The following is a 20,827-nucleotide window of genomic DNA, read 5'->3' as shown; positions in this document are numbered from 1 at the left end:
ATTAATTACATAGCAGTAATAATTAAGATGGTGTTGTATTGTTGTAAAAACAGGCATGTAGACCAATAAACAGAATAGAGAGTCCATATAATATGTAATCATGTCATATATAGTCCGTGATATCCCATAAGGGTGTCAAAAATAATGAATGATGGGGCTGGTGCTGTGGTTTAGTGGGTTAAGCCATGGCCTGCAGCACTGGCATCTCCATATGGGTGCCATTTGGAGTCCAGGCTGCTCCACTTCCAATCCAGCTCTCTGCTAAAGGCCTGGGAAAGTAGCAGAAGATGGCCCAAGTGCTTGGGTCCCTGTACTCACTTGGGAGACCTAGAAGAAGCTCCTGGGCTGGCGCCGCGGCTCACTAGGCTAATCCTCCGCCTTGCGGCGCCGGCACACTGGGTTCTAGTCCCGGTCGGGGCACCGATCCTGTCCCGGTTGCCCCTCTTCCAGGCCAGCTCTCTGCTGTGGCCAGGGAGTGCAGTGGAGGATGGCCCAGGTCCTTGGGCCCTGCACCCCATGGGAGACCAGGATAGGCACCTGGCTCCTGCCATCGGATCAGCGCGGTGCGCCGGCTGCAGCACGCCTACCGCGGCGGCCATTGGAGGGTGAACCAATGGCAAAAGGAAGACCTTTCTCTCTCTCTCTCTCTCTCTCTCACTGTCCACTCTGCCTGTCAAAAATTAAAAAAAAAAAAAAAAAAAAAGAAATTTCTAAAAAAAAGAAGAAGCTCCTGGCTCCTGGCTTAGGCCTGGCCCAACCTCTGCCATTGTAGCCATTTGGGGAATAAACCAGTAAAGGGAAGTCCTCTTTCTCTCTGTCTCTTCTTCTCTCTAACACTGCTTTTCACATAAATAAAGTGAATCTTTAAAAAAATACTGAATGGGGAAAGGATTTTATCTTCAAAAATGGTGCTGGGAAAATTGAGCAAGGGAAAAGGTGAAGGAAGGGAGGTAGGAAGAATGAGTAAGGAACAGGAAATCTTTGGAGGTTTATAATTATGACCTAGAATGTGATGATGATAACTTGAATATATACATATATCCAAACTTCGTAGTCCTTTTTCTGTTCCTATAATACATGAGCATGGGTGCTTTATTTTATTTTTTAAAGATTTATTTATTTATTTATTTGAAAGGTCAAATTACAACAGCGAGGCAGAAGCAGAGATAGAGAGAGGGCTTCCATCCGCTGGTTCACTCCCCAAATGGCCACAGTGGGTGGAGCTGGGCCAATCTGAAGCAAGAGGCTAGGAGCTTTTTCTGGGTCTCCCAGGTGAGTGCAGGGGCCCAAGCATTTGGGCTGTCTTCTACTGCATTCCCAGCCCATAGCAGGGAGCTGGATTAAAAGAGGAGCAGCTGGGACTAGAACCGGCAGTGGCCCATATGTGATGCCGGCACTTCAGGCCAGGGCTTCAACCTGCTGAGCCACCATGCTGGCCCCCCCGGTGCTTTATTTTCAAAAAGAATTTTCTTTAGCTCACTGTATTGGGTGCTGGAAGTCCAAAATCAGGTAGCTGCATCTCCTCAGTTCAGTTGTGGGCCTTGACCTGCTGTATGCATGTTGAGAAGCTGAAAGGCCTATAGGTACATGTGACAGAGACAAAACACTAGGGCTAACCTAGCTCTATAGCAATCCACTCTTCCAATTATCTGATGTGTTTTCATGATATAATAAAGATTATAAAAGAAAATAAAAAACAAAAACAACCCATTCTTGTGATAGTAATCCAATCCCAAGTGAACAAGAAATCACTCTTGTAAATGGACATTAATCTATTCACTAGGACTCTGGCCCCATGACCCAAATACCTGGCACTGTGTCCCACCTTCCAGCACTGCCACATTGAAGAATGAAGTGTCAGCCTGAGTTTTGGTGGAGATGAAACACTACACTCGCCAATTGTACATATTAATTATGTTTTTATATACCTTTATATCTCAATAAAGCTGAGGGAGAAAAACATGTGTAATAACATTGCTCTCCATATATTAATATTGTAAGTAATAACAAAACAGTGTTTCAATGAAGCAGATTTTGAACTGTTTATAAACATAATACTGTTTTTTAAAAGAAAAATAAATATTTTCTGTTTACTGCTCTGTTCTTTGTACCTTGACGCAAAGACTGCCCTAGAGAAGGTACTTGAAAATATTGTAGAAAAATCGAATATTCCAAGAAAATATTTTAGATCATGAGATACTTCAGGTATAGAAGAATGTTTTAAAAGATCACTTTGGGCCGGCACCGTGGCTTAACAGGCTAATCCTCTGCCTTGCGGCGCCAGCACACCGGGTTCTAGTCCCAGTCCGGGTGCCGGATTCTATCCCGGTTGCCCCTCTTCCAGGCCAGCTCTCTGCTATGGCCCAGGAAGGCAGTGGAGGATGGCCCAAGTCATTGGGCCCTGCACCCGCATGGGAGACCAGGAGAAGCACCTGGCTCCTGGCTTCGGATCAGCGCAATGTGCTGGCCGCAGCGGCCATTGGAGGGTGAACCAATGGCAAAAAGGAAGACCTTTCTCTCTGTCTCTCTCTCTCTCTCTCACTATCCACTCTGCCTGTCAAAAAAAAAAAAAAAAAAAAGATCACTTTGTTCTTTGTTGTTACCTTAAGAGACTAATAAAGCTGGTATATGGCAGTTGGCAAAGAATTTACATAGAAATAAGAGGATGAAAAAGAGCATACTAGAAAGAGAACAGCAAATGCCAACATCTAAGGAAAGACCAAGTTTGGAGGAAGTCACATGACATGCGATTTATATGTTTGTTATTATAAATACATTTTTGTTATTTCAAAAACTTGCAGATAATGGAATTAAAAATAATTTTATTTTGGTGGAAGAATATTTTTAAATCAATGCCTACTATGGATTCTGCCATTAATTTTACTTGGAGAAATACAAGTATCTTGTTGATTTTGAGAATAAAGTATTCTATTTTTACCATAGGCCTAGACATTTGGACAATGTGTCGATGCTTATCAGAGCTGGTACTTTATTAGCCAAATAACATTGCCATGGCTAAATTGGAATTTCCCACTGGAGGTTCATAACAGGAGTTTTGAAGAGTGTTGATGTGATTAGAAAAGTGAGTTTCAGTCTTGGATGCACATTGAAATTCCTTGGGAAATTTTTGGAATATTAATGTTTGAATATCTCTTGGAGAGATTCTGATGTTATAAGAATAGAGGCCGTCTGACCTGGACATTAGAATTCTAAAAACTCATCACATGTTTCTAATATTTAAGGTTGAAAATGAATAATGTAGACCTATAAAATAATAGCAATTCTGGATAAAGCAATAAAGTAAGCCAATTAGCAGAGATGCAAGAAAATAAATATACACAGAAATCAAAGGTGACAAAGAAATGGGCTTTATGGATTTCTTTGAGAATTTCTAGCCTTTCCTGGACATTCAACTGAATTCTTACTTGAGTTTCATGAGATAGTCCTGATTTTGTAATAATCACCTGGGATTTTTTTTTTACTTGCTACCTACGACTACATCTAAACTGGAAGTCAAAAGACATGGAGTATAGACAATGCTTTATTCTAGCAAAATTATGAAATGGGTGAATCTTTATCACATTTCATTTGATTGAATTGCACCGTGTATATATTTACATAGCAATTTAATTACCCAGAGTAGTTACTTACCATTCCCACTTGTTGGCTCTTCATAAAGCCTTTTTTTTTTTTTTTTACTTTGCAATAATAGAGCAATGGACTTTTATATATGTAGAATAAACTTGTTATTGATTATTTTATCTAAACTGAGGATCACATTACTAGGATCTGATATAACAAACAGCCCAAGTACTCAAGGTCTCTAGTCTAATGCATCCAATAAATACGTTGAGCATCCTTCTGTCAAGTTACATAATGGGTGCTAAGATTAAAATAAGCAGATGATACAGAAATGTGAGCAAACAAGTACAGAGTAAGATAAGGGAACAGCTTTGCTGATGGACAGCCAGAGTTTCCTAGTGCAGATGGTAACATGACTGACTCTTGAAGGCTTAACTGGAATTTTAAAATTAAGAACCAAGCATAAAAGAAAACTCCAGGCCAAATACCAAAAAAATGTTAAAAAATACACAGATGCCTTGTGCATTGTATTTGAGAAACTATAAGTTCATTAAACTGAAACATAAAATATTATGATAGACTGGTAGGAGATAAGATTAAGTAGGGCAGGATGCAGAAGAGCCCAACTAGAATTGAGATTAAATAATGCTAAAGAGTTTATATTCTGTAGGTAGTGAATGATCTTAAAGGGATGGAAAAAAGTAGAAAAAATCAGTGTAATGCATGTAACTTTGGAAGCTTTTATTTTTATTTATTTATTTTTGACAGGCAGAGTGGACAGTGAGAGAGAGACAGAGAGAAAGGTCTTCCTTTTGCCGTTGGTTCACCCTCCAATGGCCGCCGCGGTAGGCGCGCTGCGGCCGGCGCACCGCGCTGATCCGATGGCAGGAGCCAGGTGCTTCTCCTGGTCTCCCATGGGGTGCAGGGCCCAAGGACTTTGGCCATCCTCCACTGCACTCCCTGGCCACAGCAGAGAGCTGGCCTGGAAGAGGGGCAACCAGGACAGGATCGGTGCCCCGACCGGGACTAGAACCCGGTGTGCCGGCGCCGCAAGGCGGAGGATTAGCCTAGTGAGCCGCGGCGCCAGCCGGAAGCTTTTATTTCATATGTTTGTCATGGAGTTGATTTTTAGAAATTGTATTGTAAGTGGCTAAAATAGTTAGTCTCCAAAATCATTCCAAGTCAGAAAAAAGTAAACTTTAAGAGCATCTTTAAAAGAATGAAAAACAGTATCTACAGATACTGCCTAATTTTGAAGAAATATTGTTAACTGTTGGATACCATGGTGGCCACAGCTCACTGAGAAGGTTTTACAATAAGTGCACTGTCTTTTTTTCCCTGGCTTCTCTTTCTTGACAAATTAATAAAGACTTCTTTGGTTTCTGAGATTTTAAAAAAATGTTTAGATATACCTCCATTTTCAACATCTCCTCTGTCTGACCAAGGCTTTTACATAGGGCAATATTTACTCCTTATCTTTACATTCTAAAAACTGGGTATCTAGCTTTTCCTGAATCTCCATTTTCATCATCTTCATCTCATTTCTGCTTCTTTTTCTTTTTCTTTTTTATTTTAACTTTTATTTAATGAATATAAATTTCCAGTGTACAGCTTATGGATTACAATGGTTTCCCCCTCCCATAACTTCCCTCCCACCCGCAACCCTCCCCTCTCCCTCTCCCCTTCCATTCACATCAAGATTCATTTTCAATTCTCTTTATATACAGAAGATAATTTAGTATAAAGATTTCAACAGTTTGCACCCACATAGAAACACAAAGTGAAACATACTGTTTGAGTACTAGTTATCGCATTAAATCAAAATGTACAGCACATTAAGGACAGAGATCCCACATGAGGAGCAAGTGCACAGTGGCTCCAGTTGTTGACCCAACAAATTGACACTCTAGTTTATGGCGCCAGTAACCACCCTAGGCTGTTGTCATGAGTTGCCAAGGCTATGGAAGACTTCCAAGTTTGCCGACTCTGATCATATTTAGACAAGGGCATAAAAGACAGAGTGAGGATAGTAACCAATGATCCTAAGAGTGGCATTAACCAGGTCTGAACAATTATACAGCATTAAGAGGGGAAGAGGACCATCAGTACACCCAGGTTGGGAGTAGAGCCATTGGAGGTAGAGTAGAGGTTATGATTACAAAGGAATGAGGCCCAGGGTCTAGAACAAAGGACAGAGTCATTATTAGAGGAGCTAAGAAATGTGCTGTCTAAGCTACAATTAAGTTTTCTGATTGAGAGGCAAATAGAACCTGACAGAAGGGGCTTGATAATAATCTGGTGGGCTTTAGGCCTTGTAAGTGAAGAGGCCCAGACCTATCTATCTCTTCACATGGGGTATATCCTAAGGGAGGTGTGAACCTCCTAGGGGAAGGCACTCTGTTGACTTTCATTACTTGGCTGGCCTGGGAGGAGAGCTGGCCAGGTAAAGGCAGGTGGCATCTCTAATAAGAAATTTACAGTTCTGCCTGCAATGTTGCTGACCCTACTTGACCATCCCCTCAGCTGCAGTGGTCACTTTGGAAGTTGGGCTGAGTGAAGGGCTTTTCAGCTTAGAGCCAATAAGATCTGTGGCTCTGACCTGGGCATCCTTCGAGTCCAGGGCAGGTCCATTTCCAGTGATCCAACTCTTGGCAGAGGTGCCGGGGCTCTTCACAAGCTGACTTCTGCTGAAGCCCAGGCTTACCACATTGAAAGCCACTGCAGTGGACTGGCCTGTTGGGTCTCCTTGAGGGCAGATCACTGTACAGATCAGCCATTAATAGGCCTGCCACCCATTGCTTCTGATGCCTAGCTTTCTTTTCCTCCTGGTTTGTGTTAAAGCTTCTTTTTCTTTTGTAGTTTTTCTTTTTCAGTGTATGTTGAACTACCAAAGAGGTTGTAGTGATTTCTAGATTGTAACATGGTTCTTTCTTTAGAAATAGGAAGAGGCAGAGGGAAATAATCACAATTCAAGTTCTTATATCTAACTCTTTCAGCTACTCTTGTGTTAGCAGATTACCAAGAATATTTAGGCAAATGAGATATATAACAAATGACAATTGCAATGTGGAAAACCATTTTGTTTTTAATTATAAGGATAAAAATATTTAGTCTGGAAGACAATATGAAGATGTAGAAAGTATGAAATAATTCTTAGAAACAATTCTAATGGAGATAAATTGACTGGGATGTGGTTTCTCACTGCCCTCGAGGAGTTTATGATCTGTTTGTAGAGAGAAAAATCAACATGTACAGTGCAATATGATGACTGCTAAGGTTGAAGCATATTTTAAATTATAAAATAGCAGGAAGAGGAGCTACATCAGTTAAGAGTATGGCTATTGTTACGGAAATGTCCCAGGAAGCATAAGCTTGGATGAATGAGTTGTGTTTGGCAGGATGATTATGAGTTTGATGGATAAAGAAAGTCCCGTGCTTGTATTTTAGGGAAGGTAAAAATCCATAAGATAACATGTGGAGACAGGCAGTAGTGCGATGAATTGTCTGGAGTTTTAATTTTGCATTTGATTGACCATAGGTGATTGAGAGCTTTCTTTATGTTTTTCTGTATGTAAAATTTAGGGACCCTGTCTGTTTTGTTAATTTCTACATCCCCAAGTTCTGCATAAATATCTACTGGGTAAATAAGTAAACGAAAGCAGTTCTCTTTGAGTGTTAATAATAGAATCTAGTAGATATATTTGCATTGGAAGAGTAAGAATATGTCATACAAAGAAAATTAAAATTGGTTTCTTGAGAAATATGTTGGGTAAGTTAAGCTTTTTAGTACTTAAACACATGGCCATATATTTTCAATGTATAGTGATAAATAGATTGAATTTTATTTTTACAATTTATCCATAATGACTAAAAGAGTTTCAAAATATGTAATTTTTCAGTAAGTAAAAAAGAAAAGTATAGAATAGGAGAAGGACATAGGCATACAGGCACAAAATTTGTTTCAGGAGGACTGATTGGAACGTTTTGTTTACGAGGGGTGACTTACGAACATTAGTCAACAATAAAGGAAAAAAATATATTTTATAATGGTTTTTGCCAGCAACTGAATGACTTACAGGTATTCACTTAAGTTTCTTTGACCTTAGTTTTCTTTTTGTGAAATAGAGCTTGTAAACTAGATTGTACCTTTGGTTGTTCTAACTTTCTATTTTTTTAACCTTTTATGTATAAAAATAAATATAATGAAGAAGATTAATTCAGGATAGTCTGTGGAAGACATTCACGTGGAGATTTTTTGCTTTGTCCTTCACTTAATGAGTTTTCAAATATTATTGCTTCTTTTTAAGTTTTATTTTAAACACTGACCAACTGACTGACCGACAACAACGACAACAAAATAGGCACATCTATCAGTAGAAAACAATAGAGAGCCTAAAAATGAACTCACTCTTCAGGTCACTTGATTTTTGGGAAAAGTACCAAGAATACAGCCTGGGAAATACATAGTCACTTCAACAACTGGTGTCAGGAAACATGAATACGTAGATATCCACATGCAGGATGAAATGGAGCCCTTGTCTCACACCATTTAAAAAATCAAAACAGATAAAGGACTAAGCTCAAGATGAGTTATCGTAAAACTCCAAGAAGAAAATATAGGAGGAAAGCAACATGTCAGTGGTTTGGGCAATGCTATTTTGAATTTGACCCCAAAAGTACAGTCAACAGAAGCAAAAATTGAAAAATGAAGTAGCTCCAAACTAAGAAGTTTCTGCACAGAAAAGGAAACTACTAATAATATACAGAGACAACTTACAGATGAGGAAAAAATATTTCCAACCCCACATCCAATAAGGGTTCAATGCCCCCAAACATATAAGTAACTCAACTCAATAGCAAAACAACAACAACAACAAGATACAATTAAGAAATAGACAAGAGACCTGAATAGACATTTCTCAAAAGAAAATGTACAAAGCCCCAACAAGTATATGAGAAAGTGCTCAACATCACTAATCATTAGGGAAATGAAAATTAAAACCACAATGAGATATCATCTTACCCCTGTCAGGATGACTATTATCATACAACCAAAGGCAACAAACGTTAACAAGGATGTGGAGGAAAGAGAACATTGTACAATATTGGTGAGAATGTAAATCAATGCAGCTGTTATGGCGAACTGTATGAAGGCTCATAAAAAAAAATAAATTACCTTGTGACCCAGCAACTCCATTTCTGGGTATTAATTCAAAAGATTTGAAATCCATTCGTCAAGAAGATATCTACATTCTCATGTTCATTATAACACTATTCATAACAGCCAAGTAATGGGATCAAACAGAGAATGTGGGATATATACACAGTAGACTACTGTTCATCCTTAAGAGAAAGAAATCCTCACATTTAGAATAATATGGATGAAATTGTAGAATATTACGTTAAATTAAGTAAACCAGACATAGAGATATAGTTGCCATATTGACTCACTTAGATGTAGAATCTAAAGCAACAAACTCATGAAAACAGAGAGCAGAATGGTAGTTACAGAGGCTGTGGAAAGGTGGTAGGCAAGAGAGAGATGAAGGTCAAAGAACAGAGAATCTTAGATGGAGAATTTTTCTTAGATCTATTGCACAGCATGCTGAATGTAGTTAATAATGGAACATTGTACATTTCAGGATTGCTTGGAGAAGATTTCAAATGTTCTCACCACAAAATTGTTAAATATTTGAGGTGAGGTATATGTAAACCAGCTTGATTAAGTTATTCCACACTGCATTCATAAAGCATAACATCACCTTGTATACCATAATTATGTATAATTATATTTATTAACATTTAAAAACAAAATTTTAATGCTGCATTAGTATAGCTTTGAATCTGTTTCATATAAATTAGGTTTCATTAGTGAAATATGAAAAATAAAATAAAAAATTTAAAATTAAAGTTCACTTAAAACTGATGGAATTCTTTTTCATGTGTTGATGCACCCTTTGTGATGAATGGATGAACACAGACATATTGCAAAACAATTATATACTGTGAATACAACCCAAAAACTTTTGATTTACATTTAGTGTTAACCTACTATTTTTTTCAGTGTGTACATAACATACAGTCTTTCATGTCGATACATTCTTCAATATCATTTCTGACGCTAGAATAGCATTCCTTCCTTTCTTTTTTTAAAAAAAGATTTATTTTATTTATTTGAAAGAGTTACAGAGAGAGGTAAAGACAGACAGACAGAGGTCTTCCATCTGTTGGTTCACTCCCCAAATGGCGCTGATGGCCAGAGCTGTACCCATCTGAAGCCAGGAGTCGGGAGCTTCCTCCGGGTCTCCCACGTGGATGCAGGGACCCAAGGACTTGGACCATCTTCAGCTGATTTCCCATGCACAGTAGGAGACACCTGGATGGGAAGTGGAGCAGCTGGGACTTGAACCAGTGCCCATATGGGATGCCGGCACTGTAGGAGGTGGCTTTACCTGCTATGCCACAGCACTAGCCCCAGAGATTATATTTTGATATTTACTATGGAACCAGTATCTTCACAGCTTTTCACAAAGCTGCCCCCCCCCCAGCATTCCTTGTTATAGCAGACCTCCTCTGGATGTAATTTTCATGGTGCAAACTCTCAGTTATTTTCTTGTATCACTAATTTACTAACTCTGTTAAGAGACTGGAAAAATACCTGTGTCAGAGGTTGAAAAGCTGGATCACAAATTCTTTAGAAGGAACAAGATGAGATGCATTTTTAAAAGAAAGCTTTTATTTAATAAATATAAATTCCATAAGTACAACTTTTGTATTATAGTGGTTCTTCCCCACATAACCACCCTCCCACCTGCAACCTCTCATCTTCCATTACTTCTCCCATCCCATTCTTCATTAAGATTCATTTTTAAATTATTTTTATATATAGAAGATCAACTCTATACTAAGTAAAGATTTTAACAGTTTGCATCCACAAAGACATACAAAGTATAAAGTACTGTTTGAAGACAAGTTTTACCATAAATTCTCATAGTACAACACATAATTAAGGACAGAGATCCTACATGGGGAGCAAGTGCAAAGTCACTCCTATTGTTGATTTAATAATTGGCACTCTTATTTCTGACATCAGTGATCACCCAAGGCTTTTGTCATGAGCTGGATGCATTTTACAGTTGAATGTGAAGCCAAGGCAAAGTCCAGAGATCTTAGAGTCCCTTGAAAATTGGAATTGGGAGGTTGCACTTGGGATTTGATAAGAATGGAACTGGCACTTGAGATTCTTAATTTCCCTGAGCAAGGGTGCATAGAGGGAACAGGCTTTCAAACTTCAGAAAAGCAGGTGTACATTGAGGTAGGGATATATTATGAAGTTGAAGAGTTTGGATTGCTATAGCATCACACTGGCTATAAAGCTGTGTGATGTATGATGTGTATGGCAAAAAGAAAAAATAGCTGTGTGTATGCACAGTATGAAAAATAGATTGCCTATTGCAAGCAAAGATTCTAGGTTGTATCATACATATCAATAGCATTTCTGTAAATAAAAGAAAATGTACATGTATTATGTATGTATTTTAAAATATATATGTATTTTATGACAAGCTGTACTTTAAAAGAGTTGGTGTATGTTTTTGTTATTTGTTATTTGCTTTGGTGTGTTAGTTTTTGTTTTTGTATTAAAACTTCAGGAAAATTTTGCAAAACGTGTCCAAATCATTTCCTTTGTAAGTATTAAGGTGGTGAGTTTCTTAAGAATTTTACGGGAATGCTTTATTTATTTAAAATTATATAAATTAAGGAATACAAGTTGGGCTGCACCTATCATTCTGCCTCCTTTGTGCCTAATGCTGTATGTAGCTACAATTATGAACCAACAAAAATTTTTTCAGTATTTCAGAAGTAAGCCATATGGGAAGGGGAAAAGTAGTAATGTAATTTTCTTTGTCTCAGAACGTCTGTAGAATCATGTGCATTTCTGCTATTGGCATTAGACACGAGGTTGCCTAGTATTGTTTCTAAGATTATGCAGATAGGCAAGAGATTTTAAAATTTTTCCCTTTATTAAATAACACACACACAGACGCACACACTTTAAATTACCTCCAGTCTCCCTACATTATACATTACAGCTTTTGTCTTTGCTGATAATGCATTTATTATTATTGCCGTCCCATGTGAAGATAGAACAAATTATGTTTAGAACCAGACTGACCAGTATCCAGAACCGTGCCTGGAAGCCGAGAACATCACTGGCAGAAGGGGCCTGCTTTTAGCTGAAACCTGGCCTAACAGGCACCTTTTGCAGGATCAGACACATTTGTCTTTTAATTGACAAGTTTGATGCCTTTTTACATCCTAAGTAAACTTTGTTTTGCATTATAAATGGTGGCGGGGCAGAAATAATTTCTGTGCAAGTCATGGTAATCTTTACCTACACAAGACACAATCCTTTAAAATTAAAGTTCTGCTCAAATAACTGCTTTTGAGTGATGATTCACAAGAGAAGGGGGTTCTACTTTTGAATTAACTACCCCTGCCCATTCACTTTTGCTGAGAAAATTTATAGTTTCCAGTATTATTTGTCTTTTAGAGATAAACATAGAAAAAAGAGAGAGGGAGGGTGGGGGAGAGAGAGAGAGAGACTTTAAAAGGCAAAGACCTGATGATATCTTTAATAATTTCCCAAGTCAGAAAGGAGAGTATATTTAGCAAGAACCTACAATTCATAAGGTTTTTGTTAAACCATTTCAACAGTCCTTAAAAGGTAGCATTATTACAGTGATCCTTTCACGAGGGTAAATGTATAGTTTTGAATGCCAATTGAAGACTTTCAATGTGAACTGATGGTACCTGTTGGGTTTCTGAAAAACAAATCGACTTTCCAAAGTAGATGTCTCTCTGTGGCTTAGGAGTTTCAGCATTTTCCATTATCCTCGTGTGACAGGAAATTAGTTAACTAGCATTCCTGCTGCTATGCTGAAAACTGTGGAGGAGAAAGGACATTTTAGGTGGTTTTCCTAAAATCACATAAATTGTAGTGAGATTACTGGAAACTAAATTTAGGCTTCCTGACTAGCTGTAGCCCATATCTCTGAGAGGTAGAGATAGTTTCATAGATTAAGCACAATGATGTTGTGTTAATGGGACCAGGATGATAAATTCTAAAATTATTTCCTTGTGTGTTTGAACTTCAGTATGGTTTAAACAGTTACTTTTGTATGTAATTGATTTTTTTCTGTTAATACTCTCTGTACTGACTTTTAAATTAGAACAGAATGGTGTTAACATGAATTTGGTTCATTGTTAACTGACATTTTGCTAGTTTTCATCACTATGGACAGACCAGTGTTCTCTATATTAATTCAAATTCTGCAGTGAAATGACTTTTGCAAAAGATTATAAGGACAGTTTGGATGTGATATGAGAGCAATTATTGGCTGTTTGGTGTTTTGCAGTCACAATTTGGAGCTTCAGTTTCTGCCAAACCTGAACTACCCCTCTTTTATACTCCGATTGATCTGGTGGACATTAGTGTGGAAATGGCTGGATTGAAGTTTATAAATCCTTTTGGTCTTGCTAGTGCAACTCCTGCTACTAGCACATCAATGATTCGAAGAGCTTTTGAAGCTGGATGGGGTTTTGCCTTGACCAAAACTTTCTCTCTTGATAAGGTAAGAAAACATTTTTGAAGTCTTGTTGAAATGTCTAACACAAATTTTTATTAAAGTGTAAATATTATAAAGGCAAGGTATTTTTGACCAAAAAATAACCATTATTAAATTACCTAACAAGAGCTATCATTGCACCTTAGTCTTTAATTTTATTCCTATTCCTTCTGTTCCACAGAAGGAAAGAGAGGCATGTATTCCTTATTTTGTACTGGTTATGGAGCATAAGAAAACACAAGCAGTAAAATCGTGAAAGTGATGACTCCTTTAATAGTCACAGACTTCTGAATTTTTATTTTGGCTTTATTGTTTTGGGATTTTGGGATTTATGTGAATGAAGACATATAATTCAACTGAAAGTTAAGAAGATGATAGATCTGACTTGTGCAAAATCTTGAGATCCAATTCATGTCAGTAAGAACATCTCACTGACATTGGTGCTATTCATAAGATTCTTTGTGAATTTTTGAATACAGTGACTTTCCCCCAAAATCATATACCTTGAGTTTTGTTTTGCATTATGGCTTTGTATTAAGTGCAGTAGTAGTCATATTTAGTTGGAAATACACTATATATTAAAGTTGAGGTTGATTCTTTAAAGTACCTAAAGCTTACAAAGACATATTTTAGAAGTATGATGATTTATGCAATAGAGGGTTGTGTTCTTAAATGATTTTGAATTAGAAAATAGCCGCATATTTTAGCATTTTTAGGCCATTTATTAATAACATTTTCAGTGGTGACTCTCTCCAGGTGTTTAATACTAAGTGATGGTTAATAATAATTAATGTATAAGAATGTGGGAATCTAGTGACTAAAAAAAGAGTATCATTATTTAAATCAGCCTTATGCTTAGGCAAAGAAAATAATAAGAGAACAAACATGCCCCATTAAGCACATCCTCCTCTTACTAGGATCAATGGCTGGCATTATTCTGGCAAAAGCATTATAGCTGTCTGATTCTGACAGCTTTACAAGATGCCCTTTGTGAGTGTGGTCAAGAAAATCTGGGTAATCCTCAAAACCTAGAAAAAACAGTCCAGAAAAAAAATACTTCTGAAAGATTTTATATTTAAATGTCAAAGGAATGTTCTTTTTCCAAATAAATTGACAATATTTAGAAATACCTCCATTAAAAAGAGTATGAAAATTATCAGAGTATACTGGATTTAGCTTTATAATATCATGAATCAATTGTTTATGACCTTGCAGAATATTAGTAGTATATTTGTCTTTGTTTCAATTCATCCTTTAAGAATTACTGAGAAGCCATAATCAGATCAGGTGTATAAGCTGCTGGGGAAAGTCTCAGATAATAACAGTCAATGGCCACATTAGTTATGCTATTTAAGAGTGTATGTGTGTGTGTGTGTGTGTGTAAACAAAAATAAGTGGCAAACCAGGTACAAATGAAGAAGTATGGCAAACAAACAAACAGGTATTTGCTTTGAATGTCCTGTTTTACTTGCCTACAAAAATTGAATTCTGTTTAATCAAAGCCATCAGTCTTTGCTCTGGGTGACATGCATTGATTTGTGACATTGTGTCTTTAAGTAACCTAGGAGCAGTTGCCTTTATTAGGATCCCCAGCCTAAATAAATGTGGAAACTGACTTCCTTCTAAACCTCTAATTTGAATACAACCCATCAATTTGGAAGTCTGTGATGCTGTTTCAAAAGGAGAGATATGAACAAATGCAGATTAAATTGCTCATAGGAAACAATGATGAAGATATTTTCAGAAACCTTATTTTACTACTTTAGTGGTGGGCACAGCAAAATAGTCTGCAAAGCCTGTTTTAAGCTTACTTTTGCAGATAGTAATGACAAAAAGAATGATGACACCTTGCACGTATACAATGCCATTTGCAAAAAAGATTGTTTTCCCATACATGATTTTTCAGAGTCGTCTGTCTCAGAGAGAGCTACTTTTTTAGTTTTCTTATGTTGTACCTAATTAGTGATTAGACAAGCTGTGAATATACAATTATATCTTATATGCTCCTATGTTTTCTTATTAATGAAATATTTTAGTATGCAATTCAGTAGGATAAACATGTTTTTCCCATAGCTTTTAACTAAAGGTGTCTATTAAAATATCATATATAGTGTACATTAGTGTGACATTATAGCATACCAAGTTAGATTAGCTTTATTATAATTTATTATGCAGTGCAAGCATCTATTTAAAATGTATTAAAATTCAGAATCTTGACATTTTAAATTTGGATGCTTTTAATATGACAAAGGTTATTCTATGGAGTTTTGTTATCATATGAAATATTAATATTTCACAATGCAGTTTTGATGAAGTACAATTTGCCGAGCCTGCATATGATAAAGAAATTAAATGCTTACCAAGGGAGTTCAGTAAAAATTAGAGCCCTGCCTGAACATCTGCTGGAAATTTTATTATCCTATCCTACTGACAGTGTGGCTCCCTTGTTTTTCTAGATTGACAGCTGAATATTACACTGATTTCTGCAGCAAATATGTTTAGGTGAACTTTGTTTCCCTTTTTTTATTTTTTTGGGAGCTCAGAACATGCTTTTGATTTTCATCCTATATATTTTTTTATACTCTTGACATTTGTAGATGCCAGATTGAGGTCTAATACGCTGTAGCAACAATAGACCATTGACTTACAGTGAAATGCCAGTTGATATCTCAGTAAACAGAAATATTATTATTCTTTACTGTTCAGTCTGTATAAAAGCTGTATGTGCTTTCTTTAAGGAAGCAAATGATCAGATTTTTAATGTCAAATATAAAAAGATTATTTGCTTTTGTGTTAAATTGCATAAAAGATGGCTTTTATTAACTATATTCTTCTATTATTCCACAAGTCAGTCTTTCCAAGAATGTCCCAAAATTACTAGATTAGTTTGATTTTATTGATGGTATATTTATGTTTTTAAAGATGGCAAATGATATATAATCATAAAATTATTTTCTATATAAATATGTAGTAGATACAAGCTTAAATAAAAAAAAAAGAGGTAGGAGAGAAATCAACCTGACAGAATTGATTAAAACTAAATTATCATGAGAAAAGAGAAGCACTCTGTTTAACTGAGAATATTAAAAATGGCTTGGACTTCACATAAAATAACCCCTGGACTTGTGTTCACAACATATTGATAGGGAATAGATGAAACATTTTGTTTGTGTTAATCATATCCATAAATTTTATCTTCTCAGCTGCATATTAGATACTGCAAATGTATAACATTTAAGTGAAAGTTGTATATATATTACTATACACATAAATAGATTAGAAAGCATTTATTGCTATCCTAAATCTAAACCTAAGCAACAGTTCACTTCATTTATACATACTCATATGTATGTATATATATATATACTCACACCCATAACATATAAAGTTTTGATTGATTTTAGTAAGAAAATAATTGGAATATATTTTGTATTAATAAATGTCACATGATTAGGTATATGGATAAGTATATAATAGGTCTTTCTCAACATAAAATATTAAAAACTGAAGGCTGAAAAAATATTTAAAGGTTTTCATTGTTTGAAATCAAAGTGTTAACTTCAGCTGTTTCTGTAAAAACAAAAAGCAAATAAACAGCTTTGTACCACATGAGACATATTGGTAGGAAGAGTCGTAAATATACAGCATATAGGAAGAGTTTAATAAATGTTTCATAATATTTGATGAATAAATGAATTGATAAATGAATAGATTTTTTTGGAAACAGCATATTGAGTTTTTTCCCTAGCCATATAAACAGACAATTAAAACATAAAACAATTGACTGTTCTGTGTAATAATCTCAATAATAGGAGAAAAGAAGAATTTAAAGTTTGTCATATGCTGTGCTGCTTTCTGTAGCGTATCTATACATGTCTAAAATTGAAAATATCCGTATAATTTCTAAATGCATAGATTGTGTTTTAAGACTTGGGCTGTTAAATAATAAACCGTTAGAATACAGAGAATTTTAGAGAAAACAGAATAAGAAGCCTATAGAAGGCTATAGAAGCCTATAGAGCTTCTCAAGAAGCTCCTATGGAGTACTGCAGTTAAAGTGACAAAAACCTGACAAATTCAATGCACAACAGGCCTCAGACAAGATCAGCACAAAGCACACATGAACTCGTCTTTAAGACCACAGAGCAAAGAGCAGCAGTTGTAACCACTGTTCTCCCACTCACCTGGACAACCATGCAACAGAGTTTTGGAGCAAAGCAAGGCTCAGTACTACACAAAGCAGCTGCATGAATAATAACAGTAACATGTACTGAATTATAGCCCAGTCACCTCATTCCAGTAGTAAGGGTACAAAGGAAAGAGGATCTGAAAGAATCAGAAAAGGAATGGTTACCTCTGGCACTCTGGTAATCGTGAACAGAGAATATACAACTACATAATGAAATGTTTATAGTTCTCAATATGTAATTGAAGTCCAGTCATTCTCAGGAAATCCTCTTTCTAGACACATAAGTCCCTGATTTAAAGAGCACTTCCAGGTGTTGTTTAAAACTACTCCACTAACAAAAGCAAGATTCTGGCATCCCAAGTGACAACTTCATTTCTTCAAGAGTTCTGTCTACATCCCTAAATCTGTTCTGGCTCAGATTAAGGGCATTCAAAAATCAGTTTTACAAGTGCCTTGGTAGAATTACCATAGGTGGAAACCAGCCTGAAGACCTAAATGCTGCTTTGCTTGTCTGAGTCCCAACTCTGGCAGGCAGGAACCATGTCTACCTTGTTTCCTGATGAATTTCCAGGATCAAACTCCAAATAACACTCAACCCAGAGAAGGAATACTTTCAGGCAGTGAGGCAAAAAGGAAAATTCAGGAAAATTTTCAAAGCCCAAACTGCAAATGTTGTCTGTTTTACCTCACATGTACTCCTGATGTCAAGACGTTTTGAAAAAATGATAACTTTGAAATATTCTGATGTTCTCTATGACTCCACAAAATAGATTTTACTTAATTGGTAAAAAAAAAAAAAAAAAAAAAAAAAAAGAATAAGAAGCCTATAATACAAGAAAAAGCCATAGCAATCATCAGGCCCAAGTATCTGAGCTCATGTGTCTATAGTCTTGAGTGCGGAAATGTAACCTGTGTTTGAATGCTTGCAGTGACAAAGAATATGCTAGATCTTTAAGGCAATGCAACTTACTATAGCTGTGTAAAGATCTATTTTAGAAATATGTTCACTTAATTGATCTCAAATGAGCCTTCTCCTAAGCTCCACTCATGTTCTATATATAGTTCTGCTTTTGGGACATGAAGGAATAAATTAGTGTGTGTATTAATATTAAAAATTGGTGATTTTAAAATACATTTTAGTTTTTTTCCCCTGACAAATATATATCCTCGAGGACAGTTCACTAGTATGAGGAGGCACTATAGTGTAAGAAAAAGAACTTTGGTGTGGAGACTCCAGTCTCCATCGAATACTGCTTCTAAATCACTTTCCTGGACATGTTGTGTATTATTGTAGGTTGTTGTTATTGTTACTCTTATTATTTGCCTTAACTACTATTTATCTAATGCTTTTAATGTAAATGCTTTCTGTAAATTATTTGACTGAATCCTCACATTCTCCCTATAAGAAAGATCAGCATATATATTTTTTTCAGATGAGCTAATAGTCTAAGAAAACTAAAACAACAATTATCTATTTGCTCACTGTCATGTGAGTTGATAGTTTGGACTGAGCTCATATGGGCAGTTCTTCTGCTTAGTGTGGTGTCTGCTGGACACATGCATTTGCAGTCAGTTGATGTGATGCCTGGGAGCTGGCAAGATGTCCTCCCTGCTTTGTCTGGAGCCTCGGGGGTGGGAGGTTTGTTGTGATTGCTGAGGGGACTGACCTGCCTCTCTGTATGCACACTCTCTCTTGTATCACGGTGTCTCATTATCAAAGAGGATAGTTGGGGCTTGCACAAAAGTTAGCAGTGTTCCAAGAGTACAAGAGTGGAAGTTGAAAGACTTTTCATGATGAGACTCCAAAGTCCAAGTATTGTTTCCATCATATTCTCTTGTTCAAAACAAGTTACCAACTCAGCTTATATTCAAGAAGTAGGTAAATGTCTTCTACTTTTGTTGAGAAAAACATTCAGAAACACATAAAAAGAAGGCCATGGCAATCACTTGTCCATAGCAATTTTGAAATTCAGTTTGACACATATTTTTCATGGCTCTGTACTCCAGGGATAAAGGATTTTCTTAATTAGGATTCATTTCTCCTCTTTGGTAGTGGTTCCTGATCTACTTTTTTCCTTAAGTGACCAATGAAAACCCACATTGGCAGCTGAGTAGCTTTCTTAGCCTGAACCCTCCCACAGAAAATTAAAGCCCAATTACTGACTTTATTTTGAATTTGTCCTGTTTTTGCTCTATAACTCATGATGATATTCTCATTAAACTCGTTTATCAATTCATTAAGGTATGATTCTCTGCCCCACAGCCACATCCATAATTCCTTTTGAAAGACTTCTTTTGATTTTTGTATGACTTGCTTCTATGGCACAATGTCCTTAAAAACCTCACAATCCCTAATGTCTAATTCTACTTGAGAGAATCCACTAGGATCCATCTTAAATCTTTCTATACTTAGTGAAGTAAGCCAGTCCCCATAAGACAAATATCATGTTCTCCCTGATATGTGGTAACTAATAGAGTACAAAAAATGTAATGAATATGAGAGAAATTGACATTTTGAGATTGGATTCTTGTTTATAGCCTTTATCTCTACTTTTATGGAACAATGTTTTGGTTTATTTTTCCCTTAGAATTTGTTGAATTATTTACTTATTGGAGGGTTAAGCTTATGATTTTAAAATAGACTGAAAATATGTCATTGTAAAAATTAAAAAAAATAAGAAAGGAAGGAGGAGGGAGGGTAGGAGTGTAGGCACAAGTCAGGGTAGGGTGGAAAGTATCACTATGCTCCTAAATCTGAGTAGATAAAATACATGAAATTTACTCACATTATTTAAATATCTGAATTCTTAACAGACAATCTTACTCTTGATGTGGCCTTTACTCCAAGCACTCTGAGAATTTTTGTCCATCTAGGAGAGATTACCTACCTTAGTGGATCTTAGGCCCTGTTGATTTGTTCTGAGTTTTCCTAGACAAACTGAATATCAGAGGTTTTCAAAAAGTTTATGGAAAATGAGTGTTATGAAGAACCTGTGGCAATTTCTCTAGTATTTCATTAAAATTGAGTGGCACTTTGGGTGGAACAGGCAGGAGTTTCAGAATGAGATGAGTCATGATGGTTTTCCAACTCCAGCAGCTAACTACTCCTAAAGTGTTGAAAAAGTTCTGTAAATCTGTTTCCTGATCTGAAATCTTAGCGTAGCTTTTCTTCTGATACTATTCTCTGGCATTGTTCTGAGGCTCACAAAATGTGTCTCCCATTATCTTTTTTTTTTTTTTAATTTTTTTGACAGGGTAGAGTTATAGACAGAGAGAGAGAGAGAAAGGTCTTCTTTCCATTGGTTCACTCCCCAAATGGCCACTATGACCGGTGCTGCACTGATCCGAAGCCAGGAGCCAGGTGCTTCTTCCTGGTCTCCCATGCAGGTGCAGGGGCCCAAGCACTTGGGCCATCCTCCATTGCCCT

General features: G+C 36.4%; 1 protein-coding gene across 1 annotated transcript in view; it reads left to right on the top strand.

Annotated features, from left to right (window-relative positions):
* The window catches only part of DPYD (dihydropyrimidine dehydrogenase), a 1,003,571-nt gene that overhangs the window by 469,366 nt on the left and 513,378 nt on the right, over positions 1-20,827 (top strand). The window contains exon 13 of the mRNA XM_062191802.1: positions 13,002-13,217. Coding sequence (XP_062047786.1) covers positions 13,002-13,217 — 216 coding nt within the window. The remainder of the gene's footprint in view (positions 1-13,001; positions 13,218-20,827) is intronic.

Source organism: Lepus europaeus, chromosome 5 (genome assembly GCF_033115175.1).
Source record: "Lepus europaeus isolate LE1 chromosome 5, mLepTim1.pri, whole genome shotgun sequence".
Taxonomy (NCBI): Eukaryota; Metazoa; Chordata; class Mammalia; order Lagomorpha; family Leporidae; genus Lepus; species Lepus europaeus.
Note: the sequence above shows the minus strand (reverse complement) of the source record. Positions and strands in the feature narration are given on the sequence as shown.